At 37.2% G+C, this 18,155-nt stretch overlaps 1 protein-coding gene across 2 annotated transcripts in view; it reads left to right on the forward strand.

Annotated features, from left to right (window-relative positions):
- The window catches only part of NAA15 (N-alpha-acetyltransferase 15, NatA auxiliary subunit), an 88,237-nt gene that overhangs the window by 40,231 nt on the left and 29,851 nt on the right, over positions 1 to 18,155 (forward strand). For both annotated transcript variants that reach the window (XM_032147428.2, XM_032147433.2), the window contains exons 5-12: positions 988 to 1,122; positions 2,334 to 2,487; positions 7,303 to 7,422; positions 9,038 to 9,133; positions 9,352 to 9,458; positions 11,785 to 11,857; positions 15,144 to 15,313; positions 17,525 to 17,677. In XM_032147428.2, coding sequence (XP_032003319.1) covers positions 988 to 1,122; positions 2,334 to 2,487; positions 7,303 to 7,422; positions 9,038 to 9,133; positions 9,352 to 9,458; positions 11,785 to 11,857; positions 15,144 to 15,313; positions 17,525 to 17,677 — 1,008 coding nt within the window. The remainder of the gene's footprint in view (positions 1 to 987; positions 1,123 to 2,333; positions 2,488 to 7,302; positions 7,423 to 9,037; positions 9,134 to 9,351; positions 9,459 to 11,784; positions 11,858 to 15,143; positions 15,314 to 17,524; positions 17,678 to 18,155) is intronic.

Here is an 18,155-nt window from a genome sequence, read left to right on the forward strand (position 1 = left end):
TGCCACCATGCCCAGCTCATTTTTTATATTCTAGTAGAGATGAGGTTTCACCATGTTGCTCAGGCTGGTCTCAAACTCCTGAGCTCAGGCAGTCCACCCCACCTCATTCTCCCAAAGTGCTAGGATTACGGGCATGAGCCACCGCACCTGGCAAAAACAAATGTTTTGTTTCTTCTTTCTACCTCCGCTGACTCTAATATATTTTTGTAGCTTCAGTTTTGACCCTTAAATTAGTGTTAGATCTATTTAGTTCCTCTTTCATGTTCTTTCCTCTTTATATGATAGTACCTGCTGAATTGTTCTCCAAATATATCTTAACTCTGTAGTTGGACACTTAATTTTTAAAAACATTTTTGAATATTTTTCCTTTGCTTTTCTTTCCATCCTGCCTCTTTTCTTGGACTAAGCAGATGAAGAAATAAAGAAGGGTCTTAAGTTTCGTCTTGTTTTAAAAACTTAAATCTGGTCTTAAGTTTTAAAAAAATTCTAAGATTAGCTTGGAGGCTTCATTATGTTCTTAACAAATATTTCTTTGCCTCCATAAAGCTCCACGATATGGATGTTTGAAGTATTTTCTATTATTGTTCCCATCATTGTGTTGTAAAATGCTTAGGGTTGTGGGATAAATTAATATGTAGTTTTTTTTTTTTTTTTTTTTTGAGACGGAGTCTTGCTGTGTTGCCAGGCTGCAGCCTCTGCCTCCCGGGTTCAAGTGATTCTCCTGCCTCAGCCTCCCGAGTAGCTGGGACCACAGGCGTGCACCACCATGCCCAGCTAATTTTTGTATTTTTGATAGAGACGGGGTTTCACCATGTTGGCCAGGATGGTCTCGATCTCTTGACCTCATGATTCACCCGCCTTAGCCTCCCAAAGTGCTGGGATTACAGGCGTGAGCCACTGCGCCCGGCCTAATATGGAGATCTTTTAAAGGAGCACTTGCTGTTACTGAAAGCCTAAGAAAAAGTGTTTATTTTTTTCCTTTTAAAGGAAACGAGATATCAGTTACTTCAGCTTCGACCTGCGCAGAGAGCATCATGGATTGGTTACGCTATTGCTTACCATTTATTAGAAGATTATGAAATGGCAGCAAAGATTTTAGAAGAATTTAGGAAAACACAACAGGTAATAACTAGAAGCCATTTTACTAAGTCTGATCCTAAGTATAACTAAAAAAAATGTGCATAGTCTGGCTTACTTTTAATTTTGAAATAGTTTCAAACTTACAGAAGAGTTGCAGGAATAGCACAAAGAACTCTACATAGGGGTTCATTCATACTAAACTAATTGTTAATATTTGGTGCATTTACTTTAAAAGTCTGTGTATCTATTTTAATTTTCTTCCTTAAATGTTTGAGAGTAATTGCAAGACGTCATGCTCCTTTACCCCTAAATGCTTTAGTGTGTATTTTCTAAAAATAATTGTATAGTTGTCAGTTCTCTAGATAGTATTATAGGGACAGATTATAAAAATTAGGAAATTTAACACTTGATAGACTGTTATCTAATCCCCAGCCCATATTCAGAATTTACTAATTGTCCTAGTTATAGCCTTTCTAGTGATTTGATTTCATTACAGGATCCAATTAAGAATCATACCTTACATTTAGTTATCATTTCTCTTCAGCCTCTTTTAATCTGAAACAGTTTTGAAAACTTCCTTTGTATTTTATGACATAGACATTTCTGAAGAAGGCTGTGCTTTTGTAGGATGTCCCTCAATTTGGATTTTTCTGATGGGTCCTCATTGTTAGATAGCGTTTTGTAATTTTGGCAGGAAACCATATAAATGATGTTGGGTCCTTCTCCATTCATTACATCAAGAGGCACATGCCATCAGTTCATTCCATTTGATTACATGGTGAAAGTTGTATTTGCAATTGTAAACTTATTTTTCTCTCTTTGTGTTTAATATGCAATTTGAGACTGAATAGCCTGTTGCTCATCAAACTTTCACCATCTAGTTTTAGCATTCATTGATTATGATTCTTGCCTGAATCAATATTACTATGATAGTTGCAAAATGGTGATTCTCTTAACTCTTGTCATTCCTTGTAGGTTTATTATTTGGCATTCTACTGCTGAGTAAGCTTTCCCTTCTTCCCCCTATTTATTGTGTGTATGGACTTATGGATTATTATTTTATTCAACCTGTTATATCCTAATATTGTCATTATTTACTTAGTTGCTCCATAGATACATAAGAATTGTTTTAAAATTAGTTTTATCAATCGGATGTTATCCTTTGACTTCTTACATGTTTTTGAGTATTGTGAACAATTTTCTGATACGAAAATAAAATTCTTACTGTCAGTATTCCTTATATCCATATACAGACATCCCCTGATAAGGTGGATTATGAATATAGTGAACTACTCTTATATCAGAATCAAGTTCTTCGGGAAGCAGGTCTCTATAGAGAAGCTTTGGAACATCTTTGTACCTATGAAAAGCAGATTTGTGATAAACTTGCTGTAGAAGAAACCAAAGGTATTTTTAAGAGAATGTCATTTATTCTAATATTGAAATATGACAGAGCAAGGCTGAAAAATGTAGTTGCTGCTGACAGTTTCATATAATTCAGCTTTTTGATGATAGAAAATCTATTTCTTACTCATGTACTTTTAATAATTTATGATGTGGGAAAATGTACCTTTAAACAGTATTGTAGATAGAGGAGAAAGTTGATTGTGAACAATAAAAAGTAGTTGAATGAAATGACTCATGTAACATTCTTTCTTTAAATAAAGTATCTTTGTATTAAAAATATTATGGAATTTGATCAAAACACAAGAGAGTTTTATAAGACAGAGGATTACGTTTCTTAGAAACAGTTTATTAATAAACTACAGTGTATGTAGTATGTGCCAGATTTATTGCTAATAATATATATTGATGAATCAGTCTTTACTAAAATACATATAGGATATTTCTGAGAGTCTTTATGGTTAATCTGAATGTCTTCGATGACACAGAAAGAATATGAGTTCTGGAAGAAAGGGAGACCAGAGATTTGGGTTCATAATGTGTAGATTGTGATAGGAGGGGTAGGTCCCACTCAGCAGAGGGCTGAGAAATCAAGCCTTAACAGTTTTAGAAGTTGAGGGCGTGAGTATAGAAAATAAAAGAAGAATAACAAGTAATGAAAGGACAAGTGATTTTTTAAAAAATTACCTTCTGAAATGCTGCTTTGTCCTTGCTAGTCTAGGGAACTGAAGTTTGCTGGTTTCAAATTCCCTTGGCTCACCTTGAGGTTGAACACAAAAAGTATAATATACATCCATGTGCACAATAGGTATAGCCATTGTTTGCCAGATAAACGTTTGTCGGAGGATAATGGTACTGATAAGAAAAACTGGAAGTCTAAGGCGTCTGGAGGGAGCTCTCTTGTGAACTGCAGATCCAAGACAACCTTCTTTCATTTGAAGTGGTCATTCTTTAGTACTCTGTTAATCATAAAGGAAGGAAATTTCTGACTTACTGGAAAGATCACAAGTCTGGAAAAAACTTGTCTCATTGGCCACTAGGTAGCTCTATGACCAGGGTCAAGGCTTGGACCTCAAGTTTCTTTGTGGAAATAAATGACAAATTATTTCATTTGATCCCTTTGATAACTTTATTAATGGGGAAAAATGACAGATAGGTAAAGTTAGATAAAGGACTCAGAGCTGACCAGTGGATTTTTAGCAATTTAGAAGTCATTGGTGACCTTAACAAAAGCACTTTCTGAGCCTCTGGAAGAAGGATGGTAAAAGCCCAAACATCAAGTCTATTTAAAAGAGACTGAGGCCGGGCGCGGTGGCTCAAGCCTGTAATCTCAGCACTTTGGGAGGCCGAGGCAGGCGGATCATGAGGTCAGGAGATCAAGACCATCCTGGCTAATCCAGTGAAACCTTGTCTCTACTAAAAATACAAAAAAATTAGCCGGGCGTGGTGGCGGGCGCCTGTAGTCCCAGCTACAGGCTGGGGCAGGAGAATGGCGTGAACCTGGGAGGTGGAGCTTGCAGTGAGCCGAGATCGCGCCACTGCACTCCAGCCTGGGCGACAGAGCAAGACTCCGTCTGAAAAAAAGGAGAGAATGGGAGTAGAGGAACTGAAGATAGGAAGCATACATGACTCAGTTGAGGAGTTTTGCTGTAAATGAAACAAATGGGGTGCTGGTAGATGAAATGGGATGCAGGCTCAAAAGAAGTTTTTGTTTGTTTGTTTTTTCATGGCATGTATTTGTGCTGACTGGGGAGTGATCCAATAGAGATAGAATATTTGATACAGTAGAGAGGATGTCATGTGGTAGATTGATGTCATGTGAAGGATTAATTTAGGTAAGAACATGAATAGTTCATCCACATCAACAAGTAGTGGTGGTGTATAAGTGGCGGGCAAGTAAATGTGTAGATGTAATGCGTATTTTGGAGTTTCCTCTAATTGCTTGCGTTTTCTACATGAAATAAGAAATAAGGCTATCAGCTTATTCCACAAAATATGTATTGAATACCTACTTTGAGTTAGGTAATGGGACAGGGTGTATAAAGAGAATAGAAGGGAAGTGAGGGTAGAATCAATCTTTGGAAATTCTGGCAATCTTTAGAAATTCAAGGCAGTGTTGCTGGTAGGGATAGTTGGTGGGAGAAGATAAGATGGTCAAGATCACTCAGGAACTTCTTAAAGTGGATCAATGGGCACAGTTAGGCAAAAAAAAAAAAAAATTTTTTTTTTTTAGATGGAGTTTCACTCTTGTTTCCCAGGCTGGAGTGCAGTGGTGCGATCTTGGCTCACCGCAACCTCCGCCTCCCGGGTTCAAGCGATTCTGCCTCAGCCTCCCGAGTAGCTGGGATTATAGGCATGCGCCACCATGCCTGGCTAATTTTGTATTTTCAGTAGACGCGGGGTTTCTCCATATTGGTCAGGCTGGTCTTGATCTTCTGACCTCAGGTGACCCGCCCACCTCAGCCTCCCAAAGGGCTGGGATTACAGGTGTGAGCCACCGCGCCCGGCCTAGGCAAAATTTTTTATTGTTTATTCTTATACCACCAGTTCCTCCTGCTCAGAAAAGGTAGAAGATAGAGGGAAGGAAAAGAGGATGAGTGTAGTGTAGAGGGGAGTAAAGGTGCAGGTTATTTTTATTTTTTATTTTAGAGGTGAGGTCTTGCTCTGTTGCCTAGGCTGGACTTGAACAAGGCTCAAATGATTCTCCCCCCAAGCCCCACCCCCAGCCTCCCACTACAGGTGCGAACCATCGTACTCAGCTACGGGTTATTTTTAGTGTTTTTGATGAAGTTGACTTTGGTTAGTATAGTGCAGGCTTTGTTAACCTTGGCACTGTTGACATTTTGGGCCTGAGTTGTTGAGGGTGGAGATCTCTTCTGTGCATTGTAGGATGTTTAGTAGCACTCCTAGCTTATTTAGATGCCAGTAGTACTCAACACCCTTACTGAGACAAGCAAAATGTCTTCAGACATTGCTAAATGTTGGTAAAACTGCCCCTGGTTGAGAACCACTGGTACAGATACTAAGAATATGGGCTTGTAAGGCATGGTGGCTAATGTCTGTAATCCCAGCACTTTGGGAGGCTGAGACCAGAGGATCACTTGAGTCCAGGAATTCGAGACCAGCCTGGACAAAATAAGGAAACCTCATCTCTACAAAAAATAAAAATAAAAAATTAGCTGGGTATGTTGGCATACATCTGCAGTCCCAGCTATTCAGGAGGCTGCCGTAGGTGGAAGAATTGCTTACGTCCAAGTGGTTGAGGCTGCAGTGAGCCAGGATTGCACCACTGCCTGGGTGACAGAATGAGATCCTGTCTTCAAAAAGAAAAAGAATGAATGAATATGTGCTCTTTCAGATAAATTGCTTAGATTCAAATCCTAACTCCATCACTATCTGCAAGACTCTTAGGAAGTTTACTTAAGTCCTCTCAGTTTTAAAGTGATGAAAGTAATAATAATCTATCTCATAGAGTTCTGAGAATTGAATTAGTTAATGCATGTGAAGCGTTTAAGAGTCACTGGTGGCCGGGCACAGTGACTCATGACTATAATCCCAGCACTTTGGGAGGCCGAGGTAGGTGGATCGCTTGAGTCTAGGAGCTCAAGACCAGCCTGGGCAAAATGGCAAAAACCCATCTCTACAAAACATACAAAAATTATCCAGGTATGGTGGCACATGCCTGTAGTTCCAGCTACTAGGGAGGCTGAGGTGGTAGGATCGCTTTAGGAGGTCGAGGCTGCAGTGAGCCATGATCGATCGCACCACTGCACTCCAGCTGGGGTGACAGAGTGAGACTGTATCACAAAAAAAAAAAAAAGTCACCGGCACATGGTAAGTACTCAATAAGTGTTCATTTTTATTATTGAATGAGAACGAAAGGTACAACAGAGAGTGAAGGATGCAAGGGTGAAGTAGTGGCTTAAAAATAATACCTTGGGATGAAGGGAAGCACATTAAGAATAGAGAAAAGGAATCCTGAGTATTTGAAGCTTATATGGCTTTGGAACTCATATATAATAGTGAAACCACTGTGTCTCTCTCTTCGTCTGCCTTGTTTCCTTCCATGAAAAAGTGTGGAGCAAATAAACAGTTGGGATGATCTGGGCTTTAAAATTAGTAAACAAAAGAGTCTAGGTTTTAAGATTGATTTTTGATAATTGGGGCTGCTAATATTCAGGGATGATGTGATTGGTCATGCAGTCCAGGGAAGGCAACAGTGAGTCGACAAGTTGCTGATAGGCTGATAGTTTTTTCTCTAAAGTTGAATAGTAGGATTAGTGAGACAGAAAGAAAAGACAGTTAAGCTTAAAATAGGGTGCTTATTTGCTTCTTGGAAGACATTAAAAGGTAAAGTCTAGATAGTTTTTAATGTAGCCAGATTAAGGGCTGCTATGGCAGAATTGTTTTGTAGCTGATTAAGGGATCATAAGGTTAGGATATTGGATTGAGTCATTAATTTCGATGCTGAAGTTGTTCCATGTGATATCAGGATAATTGAGGAGTAGAAGATGGCTTGGTGACAGTGTGTTGAGTGAATGTGAGAAACTGGCCTGGCATTGGACAGATTTTCTGAATAAATTGAGGATGTGAAGAGGATGGCATTTCTAAATAATGTGAACTTCAAAAAAGGAAGGAGACCATAAAATAACTTGGTAAATAATCTTAAGTGAACTGGGAACTCAGCAGGATACCAGGTCCATCCACTTAGCAGCACTGATTTATAATGAGATTTTAAGAGAAATTTTGAGGAAAAGTTAAAATTCTAATTGGAAGGTTTTCTCAGATATTTAATTTTTTTTTTCTGTTTTTAATCAGGGGAACTTCTGTTGCAACTATGTCGTTTGGAAGATGCTGCAGATGTTTATAGAGGATTGCAAGAGAGAAATCCTGAAAACTGGGCCTACTACAAAGGCTTGGAAAAAGCACTCAAGCCAGGTAGTATTGTTTAAAACTTGCTAAATTTTGTTGTTTCTTTTGTTAATATATATTTTATTTACTCATTGAAAAGCACAACTAGAATAATAGTGGTTAAGAATTGGTTCAAAATCTGAATACAGGCCAAGCGCAGTGGCTCACGCCTGTAATCCCAGCACTTTGGGAGGCCGAGGTGGATGGATTGCCTGAGCTCAGGAGTTTGAGACCAGCCTGGACAACATGGTGAAACCCCGTCTCTACTAAAATACAAAAAATTAGCCTGGCGCAGTGATGTGTGCCTTGTAGTCTCAGCTACTCGGGAGGCTGAGGCACGAGAATTTCTTGAACCCAGGAGGCAGAGGTTGCAGTGAGCCAACATAGTGCCACTACATTCCAGCCTGGGCGACAGAGCGAGACTGTGTCTCAAAAAAAAAAAAAAAATCTGAATACAAAAGTAAACTTGCAAATTTCTATTTAATATGACAGATTGAGCATGTTCTGAAATTTCTCTTTTATAGATTTATAGAATGGTTGAGAAAATAATTTTAGGAACAACTTTAGAAAAAAATTCACAAATGCATAGTAGCATCAGAAACATGAAAGGAAACCAGGTGTAGGGGCTCACACTTGTGATCCCAGCACTTTGGGAGGCTGAGGCAAGAGGATTGCTTGAGCCCAGGAGTTTGAGCTCAGCATGGACAACATGGTGAGACACTGTCTCTTAAATAAAAGGAAATTTCCACTGACAGAAACGGAGATATATTCTTAAAAGCAAGAATGAGCTCCGTGGTAAGCTGTGGCTGCATCAAAGTGACTTGCCAGGGTCACGTAAACGTAGCCAGGCTGAATGAGCATCACTGTTCCTTTGTGGGAAGAGGGGTTAAATTTCTGTCACTCAAACTTGGATTCAGACTGTGCTCCCCCAGTCACCCTCTCCCATAAATAGGGTCCACTTGTGGGAACAGGCCTAGAAACAAATAGGCAGGATCCTCAGCAGAGGTGATCTGATTTGTTTCCTTCAAGCCTTGTTGTGAGCCATTGAAATATACAAGAGAAACCTTGTTGCAGATTACTTTGTAACAAAGGTTCTCAGACTGTTTTAGGAACACCAGCAAGGAATGGTAATCACCACTGTCTGCAAAAGGAAGAGTAGAGATGATGGAGGAATCTAAGATAGAGGTAATTGCTGCCATGAAACATGAATAGTTAGGAGAAGTACCAATTAGGAATCTGAAATGAAAAACCTACTTACTGAAATAAAAATTTTAATTGAATGGAAGAGAGGCCATGGCCAAAATCAGAGGAGAGGAGTTAGAGGGGAGAAGCTAGGGAGAATAGTAGGAGAAGCAATATATGGAAACATGATAACCAAGGCTTTTTCAGAACTAAAGAAGTTCTCAGGTTTTAAAAGCGTACCTAAAGCAGAACAGAATAAAGATAATTATGTACTTAAGATAAAAAAAATTGAAAAGAAATAGTCTAAAATAATTGTTGAAATAGTAGGCGTAAGATTACAAATAATTCCAATTTTCTTTTAAATATTAGAATTTTAATATACTTTGAGAAGTTCGTAATTTTCCAGAAAAAAAATACAGTTTATAATTACATATAACAAAGAATTTTTCTTTGTCTGCAGCTAATATGTTAGAACGGCTGAAAATTTATGAGGAAGCCTGGACTAAATATCCCAGGGGACTGGTGCCAAGAAGGCTGCCATTAAACTTTTTATCTGGTAAGTGAGAATAATTGCAAAGGAATAAAAATGCTTTTATGATTTAAAGTTTATTTTCTTGGTTTTAAGTATGAGTATGCATATTAAGTTTAAGCTATACATTGTTAGACTTGTCTAACAACTCTACTAAATGTAAGTTGGTGAATGTAAGTAAATACTTTGGTAAATGTAAGTAAATACTTGATAAATATAAGCGAAAAGGATTTTTTTCTTCCAAGGTGAGAAGTTTAAAGAATGTTTGGATAAGTTCCTAAGGATGAATTTCAGCAAGGGTTGCCCACCAGTCTTCAATACTTTAAGATCATTATACAAAGACAAAGAAAAGGTAAAGTGAAATATGATATTTTCTTTTGGCTACCATTTCTTTGCACGGTATTTGGAATTATTGATTCTTGATTATCTCTGCACAGTAGTACATGTTTTGTGAATCTCATGTCAGTCTTCCCAGTTTGCAATTTAAATGCCTCTGATTCCTCTTTTTTCCATTTCATCCTCTTTTTTTTTTTTTTTTTTTTAGCCCAGTAACTTATTGCCTATTTGTTTTTTGTTTCCTTTCTGCTGTAAACTTTTAATGAGTCACGGTAGGCTATAAAAAGTTGATAAGGTAATAATTTCTTCACCATTTTCTTTAATCTTGTTCATGGTCAGAAGCCAGAGTGTTTTTTTTTTTTTTTTTTATAGGTCAGCTTACTCTTTCAGCTACATGTTAATAATATTCAGAATGCTTCTTTAGAGGTTATTTTATTTTTTTTTTTTTTTTTTTTGAGACTGAGTCTTGCTCCATCACCCAAACTGGAGTGCAGTGGCACAACCTCGGTTCACTGCAACCTCTGTCTCCAGGGTTCAAGCAATTCTTGTGCATCAGCCTCCCAACTAGCTGGGATTACAGGCGCATACTACCATGTCTGGCTAATTTTTGTATTTTTGATAGAGACAGGGTTTCACCATGTTGGCCAGGCTGGACTCAAAGTCCTGACCTCAAATGATCCGTCCACCTTGGCCTCCCAAAGTGCTGGGATTACAAGCGTGAGCCACCGTGCCTGGCCAAGGGTATTTTAATTTTAATTTAGATTATTTTGCTTATAAGTACAGGGTCATCAAGACATATTGGTTGGATTCTAAAAAATCAGTTACATTGAAGAGTCAAAGATGGAGCAAATGAGACATATGAAACACTTTAACCTGAATTACATAATGTGCATTTATTTGCCGGTCTTTTGTTGGAGACCCAATGTATGGGCTTTTTGGATTGCTGTTTCACTTGTTTTTTCTTGCATAAATCACATCCATAAAATATCTTTTTTTTTTTTGGAGACGGAGTTTCACTCTTGTCGCCCAGGCTGGAGTGCAATGGTGTGATCTCAGCTCACTGCAACCTCTGCCTCCCAGGTTCAAGCGATTCTCCTGCCTCAGCCTCCCAAGTAGCTGCGATTACAGGCACGTGCCACCATACCAGGCCAATTTTTGTATTTTTAGTAGAGATAGGGCTTGATCATGTTGGCCAGGCTGGTCTTGAACTCCTGACCTCAGGTGATCCACCCGTCTTGGCTTCCCAAAGTGCTGGGATTACAGATGTGAGCCACCATGCCTGGCCAAGTAGGATCTTTTGTTTCCAGTTTTGAAAGAGTCAGACTTTGATGCTTATGAAGTGGTCTTATGTATAGAACCCTATATTTTTATGATTTTCTTGTACTTAAGATATTTTGATTTAGATCTAAACTGGTTAAAAATACCTAATTTATCTTTTTAGTCTTTCCTTTGTATTCAACTTATGGAACAGTCATTTTCATTCTCACATCTTAAGTTTACACAATACTGAATTCTGCCATTAGAATAATAAATGCAACTGATTCAAAGATGTTTGAGAAAACAAAACAGTCTTAGTAGGCTTGTAGCTCAACTTGTAGGAGGGAACATGGGTGCACCAGAATAACCTAGCTGCAATCTTTAGTCCTCACAATTTATTGAGGTTTTGGAGAGAGCTGATATTAGTCTGTTGAGTCAGTTAGGTTGAGGTCATTCAATAAAGCCATAATAGTAATAGAAATCCCCTAAACATGGATTAAACAAAAAACAGAAGTAGTAAATAAAAAATGCTCAGAGATCTCTCATGAAGCCAGGAGCGAATAGTATAGTCAAGACTCGAGAAACCAGAACCTGGATGGCCACTCATTCTCCTGGACCTAACAAACTCTCAAAGTATTCTTTGAGTTTTACTAATGTTTTACCCTGGATTGTGAAATTGAAAGTTGATTACTGTCATCTACTTAGAGAATTTCTCTTTTCACGTAGCATTTAATTCTTAAGTGCAAATGTTTACTGTGGGTGTTTGTTTATACAAACTTTGATAAAAGAATCAAGATATAAATCATCCACAATATTGCCTGACTTTGTCCAACTCTTTCCTGATTTCTGGTTCAGCTGAAAAGGAGTAACCAGTAAGTTTTTATAAAATTACATCTTAATGCACACCTCTGCAAAAGTATGATGTATTTTAAAATTTGTATCTAGAGGTTAAGATATTTTTAATAAAGGAGGGTGTGTGTGTTGGAATGTTTATTTAGTGTTTTAGTAGAAAATAACTCATTTTGCGTAAGAATAGTAAATGTGTGTTGTTTCTATTAAAGTGTGTTTGTGTGTTTGTACTCTAGGTGGCAATCATAGAAGAGTTAGTAGTAGGTTATGAAACCTCCCTAAAAAGCTGCCGGTTATTTAACCCTAATGGTAAGTCCTCAAGTTTTATGTTTTAAAAACATCTTGAAAATGTTAATACATTGTGAAATTCTTAATCAGAAGGTCAGTATTATTACTTAGGCAGTAAGCATAGTGCATTAAATTTTTTTCCCTTTAAGAGGGAGATCCATTAATTTGCACATTGTGTGATGATACTTGGTTAGAAGAGAATTACATTATCTTTGTTTTTTGTGTTTTGGGTTTTTTTTGAGGCATGATCTTGCTCTGTTCCCCAGGCTGGAGTGCAGTGGTGTGAACACAGCTTACTGCAGCCTTGACCTCATGGGCTCAAGTGATCCTGCTGCCTCTGCCCTCTGTGTAGCTGGGACCACAGGCATACACCATCATGCCAGGCTAATTTTTAAATCTTTTGTAGACTTAGGGTCTCACTTTGTTGCCCAGGCTGGTCTCAAACTCCTGGGCTCAAGTGATCCTCTTGCATTGGCCTCTTAAAGTGTTGAGATTATAGGCATGGGCCACTGTGTCCCGCCTCACATTAGTTTATTGAAAAGAATGTTATGTAAAATTTTAAAAACATCTACAAAACCAAATGCAACAGTATAATAATCTTCTCTTTACCCAGCACTCAGCTTCAATAATTTTTAATTCATGATTGAATTTATTTATAGCCTCTCCTACTTTTCTCTACTCCCATATTATTCTGAAGCAGATTCCAAACATCACATCATTTTATCCATGGATATTTCAGTATGTCTAAAGAGAAGGACTTAACCTAAAACATAACCTAATACCATTCTCATACCTGAAAATTAATATATTTATTTTTTGAGATGGAGTCTTGCTCTCTCATCCAGGCTGGTGTACAGTGGCATGATCTCAGTTCACTGCAACCTCCACCTCCCAAGTGCAAGTGATTCTCCTGCCTCAGCCTCCCGAGTAGCTGGGACAGGTGCCTGCCACCATGCCTGGCTAATTTTTGTATTTTTGGTAGAGATGGGGTCTCACCATATTGGCCAGGCCAGGCTGGTCTCGAACTCCTGACCTCAAGTGATCCGCCTGCTTCAGCCTCCCAAAGTCCTGGGATTATAGGCATGAGCCACCATGCCTGATGAAAATTAATACTTTCTTAATAATAACTCTTCAGTCCGTGTTCACATTTCCAGTTATGTTATAAATGTCATTTTTTTTTTGGCTTTCCTTTTTTGAGTTTGTTGGAATGAAGATTCAGATAAGATGTGTACTTTGAATTTGGTTGATGTGTCTCTTAAACTCTTTTTATCTTTTGGGTTTCTGTCCTATCCCTTTTTCTGCAATTTATTTGTTGAAGAAATTTTTTTTTTTTTTCACTTTTCCCAGTCTAGAGTTTGCTGACTGTACCCCATGTGTTGCTTAACACATTATTCCTTGCTCTCTGAATTTCCTATAAACTGGTAGTTTGATGTAGAAGTTTGTTGCTAGTATGATAGCCAGTAGCACAGTGGCTAACTAAAATTTTTAAAAATTAAATAAAATAAATTCCATTCCTCGGTTGCAGTAGCCACATTTTAAGTGCTGCTCAGTAGCTATATATAGCTAATGCCTACCATGTTGGAAAGGGAAAATATAGGACACTTCTGTCATGACAGAATCTTCTAATGGACAGGTCCAACTAGAGATTTGATGAGATTCAATATTGTTTTGATGGTTTTGCTTTTGTTTTTTAAACAGAAGAGTGAGTGAGTTTCTTACAGGTGGTGGCATATTCTTCTATTAGTAGGCATACAGTGTTTGTTTTATATGTTAGCAGCTGTTAAGAATTACCAACTGGTGATACTCTATTATTCTTCATTATTTTAAAAGAGAAAATTTTCTTCCTCTATTATCTGTTTACACAATGTTTCAGTTTGCATAGGAAAAGCATGATAAATGGATTTTTTCTCCCCACTCTCTGCTTTTTAAGATTTCTTTACCAGTTTTCAAAATAATGAATTGTTGGTTCAATAGCATCCTTCAAAGACAGCAAATACATTTTTAAAAAGTATTATGAATTCATGGATTTAAGCATATTTGATGTTTTATATCAAATATTTGATGTTGCATATTCAGCATATTAAAATATATTAAGAATATAATCACCAAATTCAAAATAACCATATTACAAATCTCAAATGCTCCCATTCTTTACATACCATAGTAGTAGTTGATAACTTCTTGGGTGTTAATAAGACAAGACGTTCCAGTTTATTGCTGCCACTGCAGATCTGGAATCAATTGTTTTTCCTAGGACTTCTGGTTCCTGTAGTGGGAAAGCCCGGTATGGGACCCTGGGTGCATATTGCTATTGGGTTGGTCATTGTTTCTAGGTCTCAGATTAATTTAATAGTACTTTTTTCCATGATTTCATTGGTTAATCATCATAATGTTCCTTTGATTATCAGCATTTTCCTACATATTTTACAAATGTGGAAGAGGTTCAATGACATGCCCAAGAATATGCAGCACTTTTGTTGCAGATCTGTCAGATGGGGAGTTGGTGAGTTCCACTCCTATTATTTGTCCACTGAGCCATCCTGCTTTTACTAGGAAAAATTTTAAAAAAAGCAATCTGTTGCTTTCTTTGAAAGCACATATCAGTTCTCAGATTTTAGAAATTTGTATTAAAAAAGAATTTTTTAATGTGTGAGTTGTATATTTAACTTACACATTTTCTCGTCAGTATATTAAAATTAAATCATGAACTAAAATATAAAAATTTTTTTACTTGTCATCTCATTTTTGGGGTATAGTTTCTATTTGACTTAAATTATGCATCTTTGCATATTCAGCATATTAAAATATATTAAGAATATAATCACCAAATTCAAAATAACCACATTACAAGTATATTTATAAACAGTTTGGTGCATTAGCTAGAAACTCAATTAAGCAGCCAGGGCTTTTTTTTTTTTTTTTAACCTCACATGAATAGAGGACATTTTTAATTTTTTCCCCCTTTATAAATAACATCCTGATCAGTATGCTGTCATAGTTCTAGTACAGCTTGTCTCCCCCTACCTGTTTCAGTTTTCTTTCTACGTAGTTAGACCTTATTTATCTCCCATGTTTGTTTCATAAAGTTATTATATGAAAGGGATTGTTCTAGGGGTTATAATGATGCAGAAAAGAAAATATGGACCTTTCCAAAGATCTTATAAACTTAGGGGGAGTTTTATAGCTAGATACATAAATAAACTCCTTTCATAGTACCTCCCTTGTTAATAAACATAGGGACCATTTTGGGGGGTGCTCTTAATATATGTAATGCCTCAACTTGGTTTCTTCTCCCTCTTCTCCTAAGATGATGGAAAGGAGGAACCACCAACCACATTACTTTGGGTCCAGTACTACTTGGCACAACATTATGACAAAATTGGTCAGCCATCTATTGCTTTGGAGTACATAAATACTGCTATTGAAAGTACACCTACATTAATAGAACTCTTTCTCGTGAAAGCTAAAATCTATAAGGTAAAAATCTTTTTTTCTATTTTCTTATAAGGTAATGAGACTTGTCATGAACTTTTTCTCTGTATTTTATAGATTCTAAATATAGGAAAAGTGACATTTGATAACTCAAAAAAATGAAATAACAAGTATAGTACATTTCTCAGTCCAATTACTTTGAGACTTGTCGTGGTCATGCTAATTCGGACATTTATCTGTATCTGTATACACACACATACTTACGTACATACATTAATGTGTATGTATTCACACGTATCTGGTAATTCTCTTGGGTTTGGAGAGTAAGAGTATATAGGTAATCCAAAAGAAATTTTATTTGCTGTGAAATGTGTATTTCTATTAACATTTGAGTATGATAACATATCAGTATCTGGCAATGTTAATGAGATGAAACTGTGAAGATTCTATTATGAATTCTACAGATTATCTCTTTTGACTTCTCAACTCTTGGGCCTTGCTTGAGAATTTTTAGTCATATATCTTAGTATCATCTTAAAATAAAGTTGGCTTTTCTCTGTCTTATTGCAAATAAAATTTAGTAATGAAAGCTCTTGAGGGACTAATAAACCAGTAATTTATTTAGCAAGAAAATAATAAAATTAAGTAATATTTAAGAAGTTTTTTATTTTTTTTTGGTTTGGTTTTGTTTTGTTTTGTTTTGTTTTGTTTTGTTTTGTTTTGAGAGATTGAGAAAGTCTCACTGCGTCACCCAGGCTGGAGTGCAGTGACGCGATCTCAGCTCCCTGCAATGTCTGCCTCCCAGGTTGAAGCAATTCTCATGCCTCAGCCTCCGGAGTGGTAGCTGGGATTATAGGCATGCACCACCATACCCAGCTAATTTTTGTATTATTTGTAGAGATGGAGTTTCGCCATGTTGGCTAGGCTGGTCTCGAACTCCTGGCCTAAAGTGAGCCACCTATTTTGGCCTCCCAAAGTGCTGAGATTATAGGCATGAGCCCCTGCACCCGGCTAAAGAAGCACTTTTTATTTTTTATTAATTTTTTTATTTTTAGATTTTTTTTTTTTAATTATACTTTAAGTTCTAGGGTACATGTGCACAACGTGCAGGTTTGTTACATGGGTATACATGTGCCAAGAAGCATTTTTTAAAACTAGATTATGGCTCATTAGTTTTGAAGCTTTGCCAAATGGACTAGTTAGGTAACTTAGAATGAGGAACACTGGGGAATGTCTACTAATGGTCCTAATCAGTAATGTTTCCATGGTTCCTTTAGCGTAGAGATTTGGCCGTGCTTTTTATGATTTTCACATTTAATTATGTTTTGACTTAAAGATTTCTAGTATTGGCCGGGAGCTGTGGCTCATGCCTGTAATCCCAGCACTTTTGGAGGCCAAAGTGGGCGGATCACAAGGTCAGGAGCTCAAGACCAGCTTGGCCAATATGGTGAAACCCCATCTCTACTAAAAATACAAAAATTAACCAAGCGTGGTGGCAGGCCCAGCTACTCGGGAGGCTGAGGCAGGAGAATTGCTTGAACCCAGGAGGTGGAGGTTGCAGTGAGCCGAGATCGCGCCACTGTACTCTAGTCTGGGTGACAGAGTGAGACTCCCATCTCAAAAAAAAAAAAAGATTTCTATTATTATTTATTCTTTTTTATTGACATGGAGTCTTACTGTCACCCAGGCTAGAGTGCAGTGGCACGATCTCGGCTCACTGCAACCTGCACCTCCTGGGTTAAAGTGATTCTCCTGCCTCAGCCTTCCAAGTAGCTGGGGATTACAGGCATGCGCCACCACCCTTGCTTTACTTTTGTATTTTTAGTAGAGATGGGGTTTCACCATGTTGGCCAAGTTGGACTCGAATTCCTGATCTCAGTGATCCACCTGGCTCGGCCTCCCAAAGTGCTGGGATTACAGGCATGAGCTACAGCACGCGGCCTTATTTATTCTTTAACAATTATTTTTGAGTATTTTTACTATGTGCCAGGCACTTTTAGGCAATGGCAATATTAACCATAGACAAAACTTAAAATAAGTGTTTACTGTCAGACAGCTTACATTCTAGAAGGCTGGAAAAAGAAATCAGAACTTATATTATGGAAGAATGCATTATTTTATATTGATTAGCATCTAAGAGTCACAAGAATGCCTTTACTTTCATTTGTTTTTAAATTATTTATCGACAGATAATGAATTACCTGCACAGTAAACTTAGCATACTAACCGGTTTATTTTGCTTTTGTACCTTATAAGCATGCTGGAAATATTAAAGAAGCTGCAAGGTGGATGGATGAGGCCCAGGCCTTGGACACAGCAGACAGATTTATCAACTCCAAATGTGCAAAATACATGCTAAAAGCCAACCTGATTAAAGAAGCTGAAGAAATGTGCTCAAAGTTTACAAGGGTTTGTACCGCTGGTGTTCTTAATTATGAATAAAGAAGACATGAGCCAGTTCATACTTGTATACCATGCTTATTTTTCAAAGTTTGTCTTTAATATTTTTGACACCAAAATAGCCAAGATTTTAATTAAATCACCGTATCAGAAGATACTGGAGTCAACACTGGTATAAAGGATTTTCCTTTTAGAGGGTTGTACAATGGACTTTTAAACTGGTTTATGTTGATGTATGTTCAGATAAATTTTTTAGGGGTCAAGGGAACTAATATTTATTGAATACCTGCTGTGTGGTGGTGTTCTTTTTCTTGTATTTATCCCTACCCTCAATTATGTAGACCTTTTGTTTAATCACTTGTGAAACTACAAATTATTTTTAGTAGTTAGAGAATTTCAATTGCTTTCCCATGTTAACTATTCTATAAGAATGTTTTAAAAAATTTTTTGAAAGAGTCCAAATCAGCTTAACATCTTTGTTTTTTAA

The sequence above is a fragment of the Hylobates moloch genome, unplaced genomic scaffold, assembly GCF_009828535.3.
Source record: "Hylobates moloch isolate HMO894 unplaced genomic scaffold, HMol_V3 SCAFFOLD_3, whole genome shotgun sequence".
Taxonomy (NCBI): Eukaryota; Metazoa; Chordata; class Mammalia; order Primates; family Hylobatidae; genus Hylobates; species Hylobates moloch.